Source organism: Fistularia commersonii, chromosome 23 (assembly GCF_037954325.1).
Source record: "Fistularia commersonii isolate RoL2024-O1a breed Wild chromosome 23, RoL_Fcom_v1.0, whole genome shotgun sequence".
Lineage (NCBI taxonomy): Eukaryota > Metazoa > Chordata > Actinopteri > Syngnathiformes > Fistulariidae > Fistularia > Fistularia commersonii.
In genome coordinates this window covers 3,137,742-3,153,285 of record NC_141306.1, presented here as the reverse complement: position 1 = coordinate 3,153,285, position 15,544 = coordinate 3,137,742, and the positions used below count along the sequence as shown (strand labels likewise).

General features: G+C 40.8%; 1 protein-coding gene across 1 annotated transcript; it reads right to left on the bottom strand.

The window, feature by feature from the left end:
* On the bottom strand, positions 1–14,458 carry zer1 (zyg-11 related, cell cycle regulator). The gene is made up of 16 exons (XM_086170943.1): positions 14,335–14,458; positions 11,341–11,559; positions 11,082–11,232; positions 10,386–10,840; positions 7,903–8,076; positions 7,710–7,824; positions 7,072–7,218; positions 6,806–6,979; positions 5,962–6,177; positions 5,794–5,835; positions 5,481–5,600; positions 5,227–5,342; positions 4,237–4,425; positions 3,590–3,687; positions 3,196–3,298; positions 1–2,778 (listed from the first exon to the last, which is right to left on the bottom strand). Exons 2-16 carry the CDS (start codon positions 11,505–11,507, stop codon positions 2,691–2,693), a joined length of 2,355 nt encoding a protein of 784 aa, XP_086027069.1. The 5' UTR covers positions 11,508–11,559; positions 14,335–14,458; the 3' UTR covers positions 1–2,690.
* Between the last annotated feature and the right edge of the window lie 1,086 nt (positions 14,459–15,544).

Below are 15,544 nucleotides of genomic sequence, written 5' to 3'. Positions count from 1 at the left end.
TCAGGGAATCAAACATTTTCTTGTTTATTCACAGTCAAGTCAACTCCATCTTGCTCCCTTATGATGACTCATTCCTATTTCTATCATTTCGCGAAACAGATCTTCTTATTTTCAAAATCACACACAAACAAAACACACTGTTCCGTTTCTCATGTCCGCATCTTTCAGCGAAAAGTGTTGTAGTGAAGCAGTTAGTTAGCAGCATGTTGACCAACCAGTGCGACTTGATGAGCCACCGGGTGTTGTTGTCCAAGGATAATTCTGCCTTTCAACCTCGTCTTTTCCTTTTCTTGTACGACCTCTGAGAGCTCAATGAGCGTCGGGAGCCGAACCCCGAGGAGACATTCGGTATCCGAGACTCTTCTTGACAAAGTGACGTTTTTGGTTACAGTTTGGTGGATACCGGGAAACGCTCAGACTCAGCCGTGCCTCTCTGCTGCGTGTCTAAGAGTGGCACTGACGGCATCTCAACCACGAGGCCGTTGATGCTGTTTCGCCAAAAGTATGTGGAGACGTGCATCTTGTTGTGATTGTTTAAACGGTCCAAAAGCTCAAATCTATCTGTCGATTGAAGAATTATGTGCCAAATAGTTTCAGACATCACATAGTCCTGAATTAAAGATGACAAATCAGATATATGCTGCCCACCCCAACCCCAGGTGATTAAAACAGACAAAGGACAGCAAAAATTAAGTAGAAATTAGGAAATAAGATGCTGCCAGATGATTGCAAAAGGCTAAAGCAGGATACATGCCAATGCCGTTGGGGGGGGGGATTATAAACTTCGAGTTTTCCAAAAATATTAGTATCTAAGTCTTTGTGACATTAGATGTATTTTCTATTTCATTGTTTTATTGCAAAGTTTACCATTCATTGTCATCTGTCTAATATTAGAAAAAGTACAAGTACTTTGGTCCCTGTAAATCCCTGGAACAAATAGTAAAATTGGACCTAGAATTATCCTTTATTGTGCATCATTGCACTTTTTCCCCATGAGGCCAGCGTATCCTTTAGTTTACTTGAGGCCATTTAGCACAAACAACACAAACAATATCCAGCCCTTTGACAGCAACCATCACTAACCTGATGTTTGCTTGACTGTTCTGAACAAGCGAAAAGTCTGATATGGACTGACAGCGACTTTGATACTCGACGGTTCTTGGTTAACCGTCAACACGCCGATGGCCGGCGAGCGCTTAAACACGACCATCCCCTTCATTTAAAACCTCTGTGGATAAATAACATTACAAATTCACTATCACCCTGTTAATATACATCTAACTCCCTTTCGTCCAACCGTGAAGGATTTCTGTACTATGTGTGAGAAATATGCTTTTTTCTTATTTTTAGCCAATACTTATTTGGAGGTGATTATTTGAGAAAGCCAGATTCACATGATGGCCTTTGCAACGGTAGCTCGCATCCAAAAGTACGATAAAAGCACGGGGGGAGCTCTTGGACCAAATAATGGTATTCGCTGATGTTTCCTCATGAACCCACACGGAGATTCAAACTTTATTACATCCAGTTAAAAGCCCAGAGCGGCTACTTAAATTCCAGCATTTACTGCTGGGGATATTTCATATCACAGTTACAAACATGGGAACATTACTGACTAACGCTGCCCTTCAACAATTCTTTTCACTCAGTGTTTTCAGAGGAGCACCAGGAGTTTTTTTTAGCTGGGATTAACGCTGGTAGACAAACACTCCTGAGGGCTTCAAGGTTCACCCTTAAATGTGTTGAACACAATTGAGCTCTGGGCTCGGATCTAACTTGATTTATAGACGTATTGTGCACATGGTCCACATACTTCTGACTGTACAGTCTACCTGTGCAACGACGAAGCTCAGATTAAAATAACAAATAATAAAAAAAAAAAAATTAAAAAAATTAAAAAAAAAAAAAAAAGGCAAGGTTGAAGCGGAACTAAATTATCCTTTACAGAACAGACATTGCTAGACTATATTTGATTTTTTTTTCTGTGTATAGCTTCTTAGCACTGATCATACGCCAGTCAAACCTAAACAAATTTAAATACAGAGTACAGTCATGAGTGTTTACAGTTATATTATAAAACATACACAGTAAAAGGATGAGACAAAACATAATATTTACATATATAACACACAAGTCCGTGTGGGAACATCTCGCTCCCACCAACATCGGTAAGATGCTTCTCCTCAGCTGGTTTTCACTGTACACGTGTCCACGGCCCCTGCGGCCGATACAGAACATTACGTGGCCTTTGACCTCTGCGCTCAGTGTCGCACAATTGGTGGTAGCGAGCGGCGGAGGGCTTTTGTTTCCTCCTGCTGAGAACCAAGCGTCACTCCAGCTGTTTTGTTCATTAAATCTTTGCCACGCACACACACACACACACACACACACACGACATTCACCCACCCCTAAAACCCTATCCTAACAGAAGAGATGCTTATGTGCAGCGAAGGTTATCACCCTCATGAAAAACAAACACCCACCATGCACCACATCTTAACTCCTATATGTCGTATGTTTCCAAACTACTGTGAATACTGTGAAGTGGGTCAGAGACACAGTTCTGCTCTAGAAAATAAAAATCATGTGAGGGAGGAGGATGTACACATTGAGCCTTGTGGCGATGACTGTGGGAGGAGCCTTAGCTTGGGTTTGCTCGACGTTCGCTGGGCATCGGCGCTCCCGTGCTGTCACCCTCTTTGTCCGTAGTTCACGTCTTGTGCGTGATTTGTTTCCATGGGGTCTTCTTTGAAGTTGTCGCAGTGCTCCATTACTTTCCTGATGAGACAAAGACGTTTCTCATGTTACGTGTCGGTGAGACACTGAAAATCTATCGTGTGACGCGAATCCACGTCGGCAATGTTTGTCTGCAAGTACTTGGGAGTGTGTGCGAGCGTGTGTGTTGTCACTGCGAGCTAAGATAGACTAAACCACACCCACAATGTAAGCAAAACAAGACCAGTCTCTTTGGTTTCTGTCTACCAGTTTGATGTTTGAGCCAAGTCAAGTCTTGAAGTTTTATTAGGCTTTATTAGTCCCTTAGTTTGTTTTATTTTCCCCCATAGTTTGCACATCTGTAGCGTCACGGTAAAGTTACAGTCCACTAGATGGCAGTGATGCATCTTTAACGGCGAGCGACGTTTGGAAGACACCGAACAAGAAGTTCTTTCAACCTCACAAGAAAACACGTCTTACTGGGCCATGTCTTTGGTCTCTGGATGTGAGCTGTCCAGTTCCAGAACCTTCTCCAAAAGAGTGATTCCTCCTTCCTTGATCAGTAGGGGACAATACTTGCTTGCTGAGGACAGAAAAAAAAGCACAGAGAGAAAACCTCAAGGTTGTCTCATCATCCAACTTCAATTCTTTCATTTTCCCTTGGACTCTTTCACGGTTTGAGCATTTTGTTTAATTCTTTTCCGAAGTTTACTCTTAAAGTCATTTCTAACTCGACTGTGTTTTGTTATTCGACTTCCAAGTGTTGCACACTGGTATGGTATGACAGTGTGTGACGTTGAATAGGCGAATTCCACATATATGCATCAAAGAAATAAGCAAGCGAGCTGAAAGTGCAGCCTCCTCAGATACTCACGGTAAACAGACACCAGGTTGTAGAGGGCCCACGTGGCCCAGTGCTGACTGACAGGGGAGATGCCCTGAGGCAGCAGCCGCAGGATGGGTTCGAATGACCTGGCAAGGGTGCGAAGTCGGGTTAAAAACAAAAACCATCGGACGGAGGAAAAAAATTCGACGTCTTCACCCACCTGATCGTTTTAACACGACACAACATCACTTGGTTGTAATAAATTAAAAAACACAGTAAAATGCTTAGCGTTTAATTTTGCACATAAATATTGGGACACTGAATAAAATCAATCTGAAAACTGGTATCAATTGTTTACATTAACATATATACATACGGTGGACAATATTTTATTTAAATGCATCAATTGTACCGGAGAAAATGGAATAAAAAGATAAATCATCATGGGGGATGGGAGGTTGCCTAAATAATAAGTCCCTGTATATCCACTGATAAGTCATAAACATCTCTCGACTACTTAAAGATCACTTTGGATGTATATTTAATTGCAATATTTTCATATGAACAGAAAAGATAAGCTTTGAGCTGTTGTTGCTGCTATCGGAAATACTAAATTCCAGGTTAACGAAAATGGCATGCAGTAAATAAAAATGCAGAAAAAAATGAGGTAGAACAGTAAAAAAAGATGAGCTCACCGGTAGTTGATGTTACGGCGTGAACTAACATCCCAGCTCTGGATGGCATCCCACATCTTCTCCATGACGGCGTCTCTCTTTGGCTCCTCCATGGACCAAACCTCCGGCCCGTCAAACATGATGTGCGAGAGGACGCCGCAGGCGTTGTATGACACCTCGATCCCGTCCGCTTTGCTATCCAGCAGGTCACTGTCGACCCGTCAAGAGAGCAAAATAAGAAACAAGCACTACTCTAGCTGAATTGACAACAAGAGACAAATTTTTAATGTAACGTGAGGAAGGCTAATGCACCCTGATGAGTACTGTTTACCGCGGCTGCCACGAAAACAAATAGCAGGTATCATGTTTTACAGCAATGGATACATGCATAGAGTAATCGAGCGCTGTTGCAAAATAACCTCTTTTCCTCCTGCTGATCAGGTGAATAGTTAGTGATTAATTCAAACCTATTAGCAGTACCTTTTGCTCGCTCTAAGCGATCTCAGGCAAAACTGTTCTCAGTTCTACTACCTCAGTGGTGGAACAAACTCCCAGAAGCAACAAGACTAGCATCATCTCTCTCAACCTTCAAGAAACAGGTAAAAACGTTTCTCTTTCAGGACTTTTTACTGCGCTGATGCCCCAGATCAGGTTGGCAGCAAGTTAGGCTATGCAGTGTGTGTGTACGTTTGTGTGTCTGTCCATTTAAAAAAAAAAAAACCCTCACTAACCCAAGCTTACTGTTCTGTATATTTCCTGTGCATCGTGTATTTGCAAGTGTATTTGCAGTCCCTATGTCCTCTATTGTAAGTCGCTTTGGATAAAAGCGTCTGCCAAATGCAATGTAAAGTAATGTAATTAAAATGCTACAGCTTCATCGATATTTACCTTATTATTTGGATCTTCTCTTTAGTGATTCTGTTCAAATTCTTTTCTTTAGAGTCATTTATAGAACTATATAATAACGAACTCCATGTATATTACAGAATAATATTTGTGGACTCTCTTTACCTGAATACGGTGATGAACTGAGGGGTGAGCAACTGCGGCCTCAAAACCTTCACCTCTGCAACATTTCCGAGAAGCCCCAACATGTTGCGATGCAGCTCCTGTTTGTCTGGAAACTCCTGGAGAGAAGGAAGGACGGCACAAAGAGCCAACGGGCCATCTCAGCACGCTCGAGCGGCGGTCTCTCCGGAGGTCTTCGAGCACGACGAATGAACACGGATGGAGTGCTGGAACAGGTGCACGGACGGCGCACTCACCACCAGACAATCCAGGAACAGACTCATCCCCCGGCAGTTGAGGAACATCCGACAGTTGTCCGGTGTCTCATCGGTGATGTTCCACAGAGCGCTCCAGGAAAACTCCATGACCTGGTCACACTGTGTGTGTGTGTGTGTGTGTGTGTATGTGTGTGTGTGTGTGTGTGGGGGGGGGGGCAACCACGCAGTCTATTATCCAAAATTCTCTTGACATTTGACACATACTGCTACCATGTAAAGAAAAGGATTTGGAATTAAAACATATCATTTGGTTTTTTTTTTTACGCTAAAACTACAATATAGAGTAACTCACCATTCTATCTTGTAGCTTCTTCTGGATTAAATTCAACATTGTCTGAGAGTAAAAGAGGGAGGGAAAAAAAAAAAAAAAAAAGGAGGCGGTCAGTCTGTCTATTTGCATGAGGAAAAGAAAAGCCTGACAAGCCCTGGGCCGGTATAAACATTTGTTCTCAATTTTTACCTTGACAAATCCCATTTTCCCTACGGCTTCCTTGTGATGGTTGTCCACTTGGCAGACCAGAGCGTTGCAGAGATGCACGGCGATTCTCTGAATGGACTCGTCCTGCCTGGCCGGCTCCAGGATCTTCAGCAGCAGTTGATTGACGCGACTGTACTGGAACTCCAGCTCCTCTGGAATACTGAAGTTGCACAGAGTCAAGCAGCAGTTCCTCTGGACCTGGTTCGGGAGGAGACGACATGTTAAATCTCCTTCTGGTGAGACACTCGAGTCTAATGAGTGATTGATCTCTGATCACTATACATTATTAACAGGTTGTATTTGAGGATTTCCAGCTATTTATAAAGAATAAAAAGTACTTTTCCTTTGTTTGACGGAATTTCCACATGACTTGATTTTGGTTCATAAATGAATGCAGTCTTTTCAATGTTGAATTGGATTTTTTTTTTTCCCCTCACCACAGGTTAAAATTAAAATTTGTGGCACTATTTTCAAATAATATGTAGATATAGGTGAGACTGCTATTTGGACCACAGGTTAAAATCAAAATTTGCGGCACTATTTTCAAATAATATGTAAATATCAGTGAGACTGCTATTTTGACTATTAAGTATAAAAAACAAGTAATACATTTATCACAATTCTGTTCTACTGCATTGAGACTGTCTTGATTTCATATCCTTAACATGACATTTTTTTGCTATTTGAATGACTAAAATCTGCTTTGCGCTGCTTGCAAACTATTCTCAGTGCCTTCTTCATTTCCCCCCCCCACTGGGGCCAATATAGTGTTACGTTGAAAAATAAATTGAAAGTGGATCCTTCGTCAGGAAGAGAGCGGACTCACGGTGACCTCCTGGTACTGCTCCATCCCATTTAACACCACTTGAATGACTTCGCGACGTAGCCGCATACTCTGGTCACTGCGGTACTCCGTGTTGGTCAGATAGAACAGAGCGGCGCTTCCTGTCACCTGGATACTCTTGTCATATTTATGGCACTTCAAGGCTGCAATGACAAGCTGAGACCCGTGCAGAGGAGTGAGCGGCTGCCGACGGAAAGGCGCCACCGAGCCGCGCGGATCACCTCGGCCCCCCCCGCTTGAACTGGTACCTGCAGGGCTCGGAGCAGCTGGCTGCAGTGCTGTATCCTGGCGATGTCGAACAGCTGATTGATGGCTCGATGGGCCAGCTCGGGGCGAAACTCCGTATACGCTTCGATGGCGTTCAGGACCTGGTCTTCGTTCTTCGACCCCGTGACCTGAAAAGGGTCGGCAACGAACGAAACCTTTAAATATACATGAGCGATACAAACTCGAAATGTATTATTTATCAGTTTACAATGTACACTTGACGTAACACAAAGGAGCCTGTCTTTTGTCATTCAAGGACACCAGCTACTTTGGCTGACCTACGAAGGAGAGGATCCCCTTGTCTTCAAAAGCAAAACTCCACATGAACGCGTGTTCTACCACCGTTTCCATCTCTACCCTGCAGAGCTCAGTCCCGTGCCAAAATTTGTGGCGATATCGAAGACACTGGAGTCGTGAAAAACAGCGACTGACTTCTTTTCAACTGCCTGAAAAACAGGGCTCTTTTCAACTGTCATGTAGACGTGATTAAATCTGCTAACATACACCAGTCTTTGAACACTTACAATCTTTTTTTTCTGATGAATATTTGCGTTCGGAGTTGAACCCTCTTGAAACAACAATAAACGAGAAGTACAGATCATTTTAATACGTGCGGTACCTTATAAGCGGGGATGTGTGTGACATTACAAAGGGTGGTGTCGTATAAGCCCAGGAACTGCAGGGGCCTCTTCAGCTCCTGGAACGGGTAGATGCTGCTCTTGCAAGGCTCAATACTGGACAACGGGGAAACATTTGCTCAATATTACAATTCATTTCGGTCTCCGCTGAATGCCGCGCAGTCTGTTACCCACCTTGGCCGACCCATGGCCTCTTCAAAATGCGGAACTGTGCAGTTATCCAGCATGATGTGACCTGAGATGTCCAGCGACCCCAGATTGACCAGTCGCTGTACGATTGCCGTCAGGATTTTCCTGGTCATCTTGATCTTGGAGTTCCGTCGGCTCTCCCGGGAAATATCCAGATGCCTGGAGGAGATTGGCGGGCGACAGTGAAACATTTCATTCTTTTGAAAAAAAAAAAAAAAAAAAAAAATTTATATATATATATATATATATATATATACACATATATCAAGTGCTACGCAAATTAAATTGCTTGTCGGCTGCAAATCAATGAGGGCAGGTTCCTTCTGAAGCCAATTACAAACATTGATATGAAACTAGACACAACATATGATTGCATTCAAATAATAGAAATTAACTGAAAATGATATAATCAATCAACCCTAGCTCTGATATTGGTCATAATGTAATCAATAGGTCAACCCTACTGGAGATGGAAAAATGTCAACACAAATAGCACAACACTGACAAAAAAAAAAAAAACAACAACAAAAACTCTAGACATTACAATGAGTGGAAAAAACAAAATCAGCAGCAGGACAACGGCTGTAGAGACCATAGACTCAAAAAAACCTCCTCTGTGTTGATTAAAATTCCAAATATTTTGATCCTTGAATAGAAAATGAAAAGTAGTCGCATATCTGTGAGACATTTCAGGTGTAAAATTACACAGGGAGGAGGGTAAATTGCATTTTCAATTAACGGATTTTCAGAACGGCATATATTACACCCATCACGCATATCCATCTGTGCTAAAGAGCACAGGGGCAGGATGCTGGTGCAGGTCTATCCGCCTCTGAGGCGACGAGGGGAAGAGCGCTCCGACCTGCGTGTGTGTCAAAGGATCGTGTGAACATTGTAAACAGGGCAAACCTCTTGCGTTCACGCCTTGTTGTCCTGTTGTGTAACAATATTACCTTTAATTAATTTGTACTCTGAAGCAGCAAGTCGCTGACTTTGTGTGTTTGGGTGTGTTCAAGGAAAAGCAAATGAACTATGCTATCACTGTTACAGTCCCGTTGCATAATCTGTGTGTGACAGGAACTAATGTCTGACTTGAATTCAATTTAGTGTCATAGTAATTATGGAAACATTTTCCAAGCGGTGTATCTTCAATAGCCACTTGTTTCAGGGATAACTTTTTTTTCACTCAAGCAAAACATTTTGCAGTTGGTGATATTTCAGTGTGTTAAAATCCTCTCCATTGGCCTTTCAGTACGACCCAGTGATATACCAACTTTGAAAAGGATATTAAAATAATCTAAAAATAAAAATGTGATATGCTACAGTTTGAGTGAAGATACAATACTGATACAATACTGATACTATAACTGTGATTATTAAGTGTATTTATGTAACATCTCACACCTTTCACTGTTGCAATTGGATACTGCGCTGTTTAAACACAAAAATATGCGATTAATCAAATCCTACTGTATGGAATTCATTTCATGAAGGCTAAGCTCAAAATTCTCTCTCTGATTTTTAAAATATTTGAAATTTTCCTTTTCAATGTGATGCATAAACCCTTGAATGAATACGAATTCACAATGACTCAAACAATTTAGTTGGGAAATTCGGGCACTGTTATGGGTTTTATCCAGTTATAACCCAAAAAGAAATAGTGTGATATCTCAGACACGATGCTGAACAGTCCACATAAACTTTCAGTTGCACCCGTGTCTCTGCAGATGTTTCTATCCTGTCTTGTTCTGAAGAACTAATGTTAATTCAATACAAAACTGTGACAGTAAATTAAGTCCGTAAAACTGCAACTACTGGATACTAGACTTAAATCCTGAGCTCCACAGAATCCCTTGTTTTTATAAATGTTAGGGGAATTTTTTGATCATGTGTCACCTAGTTTATACGTTTTTATCTCCCCATCACAACCAATCGATATTATTACATTTACATATACCTTAAGACTGTAAACACCATAAATACAGATATTTTAATGCATTTTATGAAGAATAATCACAAATAACATTGTGATCATGAGTCTCATAAACGTGTGTTATGCTCAATAATTAATAAAGAATTTGGTCTATTTATTGTATCTTTCTGGTAAGATGTAGGATGTAGGATCAAGTAGCTACTTGTCCTAATGATTTTTCAGCAAACTGATTTGATTATTGCTACAGTGCCAAGAAGTTACCAAAAGATTAAAAAAAAAAATGAGAAAAGAATAAATCACACAAAAATCAGTGAAGTATTACATAAAAATCAGCAAGGAAATATTTCTGAAAATTGGAAGAATTATCTCTGAATATTAGCAAGACATACCTAGAATATCTACATTTGAATTTTGAATAGGCCCATTTGTGATTGAGGGGCATTAGTCGGTCATTATGAAACAGAATCCCAACCTGACAGCAGAACACTGGAAAAAAAAAAAGAAACAAGGAAAAACAGACCATCTGCCACTTTACCTGAGATTGACGAGTTCCAACACAGTACTGACCAACTCCTCCGACAGGTCCGTATTGTAGAGAACGAGAGATGCCAGTCTGTCTTTCCACTGCGTTAGAAAAGCTGTTCCCAGTAACTGTACATTAGATAGGTCTAGTGAGGTGAGGGACATCAGGGGTTTGAGAAGGGCCTCGACAGCCACCTCATTGGGAAGGCCGCCCAGGTTGAGCAACCGCAGGCGGTTGAAGCCCTGGAAGTTAAAGTCTGTCTCCAGCGACTGCCTGGAAGCCGGGCTCTGCTCCTCCTCGTCTTCTGTGTCTTCGTTGCAGGCAAGCGGCGCCCCACCCTTTCTGTAGAAGATGCGCTTGCAGCCGAACAGACACAGAGACACCAGGGTCTCGCGGAAGCAGGTCAGAGTTTTCAAGCTACGTGACGACAGGCTGTTGCAGTAGGTGAGGTGGAGCTCGATGAGATCCTGGAAGAATAAACATCAAATCACTCTAAGCATTTTCATCGAATACAAGCGTAGCTGGGGGGTGAGAGGTTGCGTAGAGCTGTGTTTAATCTAGGAATTTTCATGGGGAGCAAACTTTTTACTACTTCACGCCAAAAAAAGGGGGGTTCTCCGGGGCTTGGGAGTGCAAGCTGGAGTTGGCCTACTTAGGATAACGTGTTCCTCTGAGAATAGATCTTCTAATTCTTAATTTGTGTCACACCTGTTTTCTTATGGCCTCCAGGTCTCTGTCGTGTACAAAGTCTTCCCTCAGCTGTACCCTGGTCAGCCTGGTGCTCCGGGGGTCTGAGAAAAGTTGGAAGAAGCTTTCCTCTGGTTCGAAATTACTGTCTGTGTGGACCAGCTCCATATACCTGTATCAACATAAGTATCGAACCATGGAATGAACACCAGGCCTGAAATAAATTGAAAAAAAAAAAACAATTGAATTGACATTAACACAAGGGTGTTCCGTTACGTACGTGTTCACCAGTTTGTCACAGATTTCGCTTGGGAGGAAGATGTCGGAGTGCAGGCAGAGTTTGTTCCGAAAACCCTGGTAGCACATGGTCTTTCTGAGGTTTCTCAGGCAGAAGACAGTTGCCAGAGTCATGAGGCTGTCGGGGTTATCTCCTGCTTTGGCTGCCATGTTAGCCTCTTCTTCTCCAACTCGAATCACTGACAGTGGCAGTGCAGGGGACCTTACAAGGGAAGAGAGAGAAAAGGTTAAAGAATAGTTGTATTACATTTAAAATATAAATGACTTACAAAAGCTGTCATCAGCGCCATGGCTGCATTTATCCATGTCAAAGTAAAAGGGAAAGAGGGTACCATGGCCATAAGCCATATGTGGCATGAAGCAACTGAATGCTGAACAACATGAGTTTATTTATACTGTGTTTGCTTGCCTGCACTGAAAGAGTAAAACTAGGTACTTGGCATAGATAGCCAGAAATTTCATTCACAAAAACCATTATAATTCCTTGACAGACACCTGGAAAAAAAACAAATCTGTTGTCTGAAAATTACAGTGAAATTTAGTATGAAAATAAAATAAAAAAATAAAAAAATCACATAAATGAAAAGTAATGACTTTTCTCTGTAGAAAGAAAAAAGGTTAAAGACCAAAAACAGATTTAACAATAAACAATCGAAGAAATAAATTTTAATTTGTTAAATGCATAACAATAAATAAATGAGAATTACAAGCCTTTAATTTTTAAATGTATAGCGACGGTACCAAACTACTGTACACTCCTGTACACTCCTGTGTCGACGCAAAAGGGTTTTGCCACTGAAAAGCTCCGAGGGTTATTCTTAGAGCCTGACATTATGGAAAAGATCCCTCGAGGCCTAGATGTGTCTAACATGAAGTCTTGCTCTAAAGTTGTTACAGGTGGGAATCAGTGTGAACAAGAGTGAAGAGTGTCAAGGGAAGGAGGGATTGTAGAGTTGGACAAAGGAAAACGTTTATGTTTTACTTTTGAAGGATGAAGGAAAAAATACATGGGGGGCTGTGGGGAAATAAATTCCAAGGCAAAAATTTGCTTTGCCTAATTTTATAACGGTGCATACACAGGAGGATGTAATGTAATAGGATCCGAGGGGGATATCACATAGACTCGCATCTTTGGCATTTTCCTGGAAAATAGTTAGCAAAACTGGCTTTGATTGTCCACATCTTTGAATAACAACTGCTAAACAATTCACTATTTCATGATACGAACAGATTACTGATGTTACTGCGAGCCGTCTCTATTTTCACCTGTCCGATTGCAACAAGTCATATGGACGCTCCACTGAATCACTTTTTTCCTGATGAAAACTACTTTTCCCGAAGCAGAGCAACAGGCCCATTTTACGTTTACGTACATTCATATACATCAAAATGTGGCAGGATAAAGGAAATACTCAGCATGGTGTATAAAAAAATATATTAACGGGGTCAATCTCTGGAGATGCCAATAACAACAACCTATTCTAGTGGATGCCGCCTGATTTATTGGATTAGTATGCAGCCTTCTCACACTTGTTAAACCCCTCTCACTCAACATGAACAGATTCAGATCTTTTTTGCCCTGTTATAGGATATAAGGACAGTTCACCCCAGAATGTAAACACTTCCACACACCCTTACCTGTAATGTTTGAAACAGTCTGTTTTTTGTTTTTTTTTGCTGTGATTAGCAGATTTTTTTGAGATACCCTCAAAACTTATACTATCAGCAGTCTCGAAAGGAGCTTTATTTTTCTGAAGTGTCAACAAGAATCTTGCAACACTCTCCACTTGTTATTCCAAGTAACTGGGCCTAGACTTCAGAAAAGAGACATGTATACATTTTTTTGCACTGATATGGCACTTTGTCCTCCATGAGACAAAACTCCACTCTGTGTTGAAATCAGCGCCATATCACTACAGTTAATACAATAATAAAACCACAAGGGAAATAATATCACCCAAAACATGAAGGTTATTTGATTATAAGGTGAGATGTCATTTTGATCATTTCAACAAAACGGATTATAGAAGTGTGTTCGGGTTTTTTTTTTAAATAATGAGATTGCTTGTCTAGACCCTTCACACAAGGGGAAAAAAAATTCTAGTGGGGCCTAGAAAAACATTGCGCTTTGTCGCAGAACAATTCCTACTTTTAACCTGTCAAATGCCACTGTTATTAAAGCCAAAAGAGGTAACAATTGCACCATTTTACACCATCATTTGCATTTATTGATGTTAATGGTGAATGGATTATGACTTTTTTGTGGATTCTGTGGTTATTTGGAAGTGTCTACTTATTATCTAGTGATCGTTCAGCTGTCAAGGTGCCTGTCAGTACACAAGAAAACCCATATTTACATTTTTTACAACCCCTCACACCCACGACAGAGCTCTGTATACAGCCATGTTAGCTGTCCTGCCTTAACGTCACTGTTAGCAAGTACTGTTAGGTACTTTACAACTTGTTTCAACATTTATAACAACTTGTTATCATATTTCAAATTTCATGTAGAAGGGCTCTGGCCGACAAACGGAAGCGAGTAGCATGGCGTGCTCTGGTTTTTAATTGGTATTACTTGTTTGTTAGCAACGAGTCCTGAGATGAACACAAGCAGACTGTTACTAAGTTAGCAAACAGGCTAGCTAGCAACACAGTAAAAACAATTCAACCGTACTTTAACAGCACAAACGCTTGATGGCTGAACGTAAACGTGCAGTAATTATGAGCCTACCCAGTCACGGCAACGCAAAAACCAAAAAGTAACACTTGTTATGTTAAGTTTGCCTTTAACTTGCCGATACGGTACCAACATTACATTCAGCGTCTATATTAGCATTTGGCTAACGATGACTTTCCTTGCAATACTGTTAGCCAAGTTAGCGGTGTGGCTAGCGCTAGCTACGAGCCCTGTGTGTGCACAGGCTACAAGCATTGGTCATCTGTGTTTGTGTTCATGGGTCAGGGTGCAGTGATCTACCTTAGCTTTCGCCAAGGCTTTATGTCTCGATGACGACGAGAAATTGTCTTAGAGTCACCAGTCTTCACTCATCTGATTTTGGTTTTCGTCCGATGTCAACAAACAGACTCCTCCTACTTCTACTAACGTTACTCCTCCCTCACCTCGTCTCGTCCTCCTGTTCTTCTTTCCCCCTTCCCATCCTTCACTTCATGCCTATTTTAATTCCCTTCCTGTATTTTCATTTCATAAATCATCATGATAACCGTATAATTATTAATTTTTGCATGTTTCCGTTCCCAGATAAACTATAATTTAATAGATTTCTTATCAAATGACGAGGGCAGCCTGACCCCTTAATATTTCGTTATTAGTGAACTCAGAGAAAAATGCAAATATTCATCATGAAATGTGGGATAAATAACTCACGATGATGCAAAATCTCAGATATGGAACTGACCCCAAACATTGTACTGTAGCATATTATTTTTCCAATTCAGATTTATATGATTGCCATTTCCATTTTTTTTGTTTTGTTTTTGCTGTACTTATCTTCATCTGTGTTGACTTGTGTACTTTTTTGTGACTAATGTAGCTTGAATTTTTTTTTTTTTTTTGAAAATAAAATCCTACCAAGCTCAGGCCTTTCATTGTACATAGTTGTAAACATGCAACTTCAGTTTTATCTCATTCAGAAGATATTGCAACTTGTAACTATTTCTGTGTGGCTACAGATTAAACACAATGGACTGGATTATCCACCTTTGGCTTTGGTATCCTGGTGCAAAAGTCAAATGGGTGGCTGTGTGTCACCAGTAGATTATATTAAGGACAGCACTGTTTAAACAGCTAGAAAATCCTCAATAGAAATGCACCGAGAGAGATGCAAATAGATCCAAAATTAAGGGTTGATCAGGCATGGATGGATGTATGAGCAAAAAGAATCTCTGAGCAAAAGGTCTATTCATTCATTTTAAAACTGTAATGGTAAAAGAACTGATCAATGATGATTTGCCAAGACGTTTTCTGCAAAGTGGCAAATGAAGCCTTAAATAAACAGAAAAAAAAACAAAATTGAAAAAGCATTTCAAATCAGTAACTAAATAAGACCAGCAAAAACAAAATTAATATGCAAAAAAAGGAAATTAAAATCCAATATTTCTCCTCCTGAAAAATAATGAAGGTCAGCAAAGATGATTTATGAATGACAAGTACCAATATTTGTAAATCC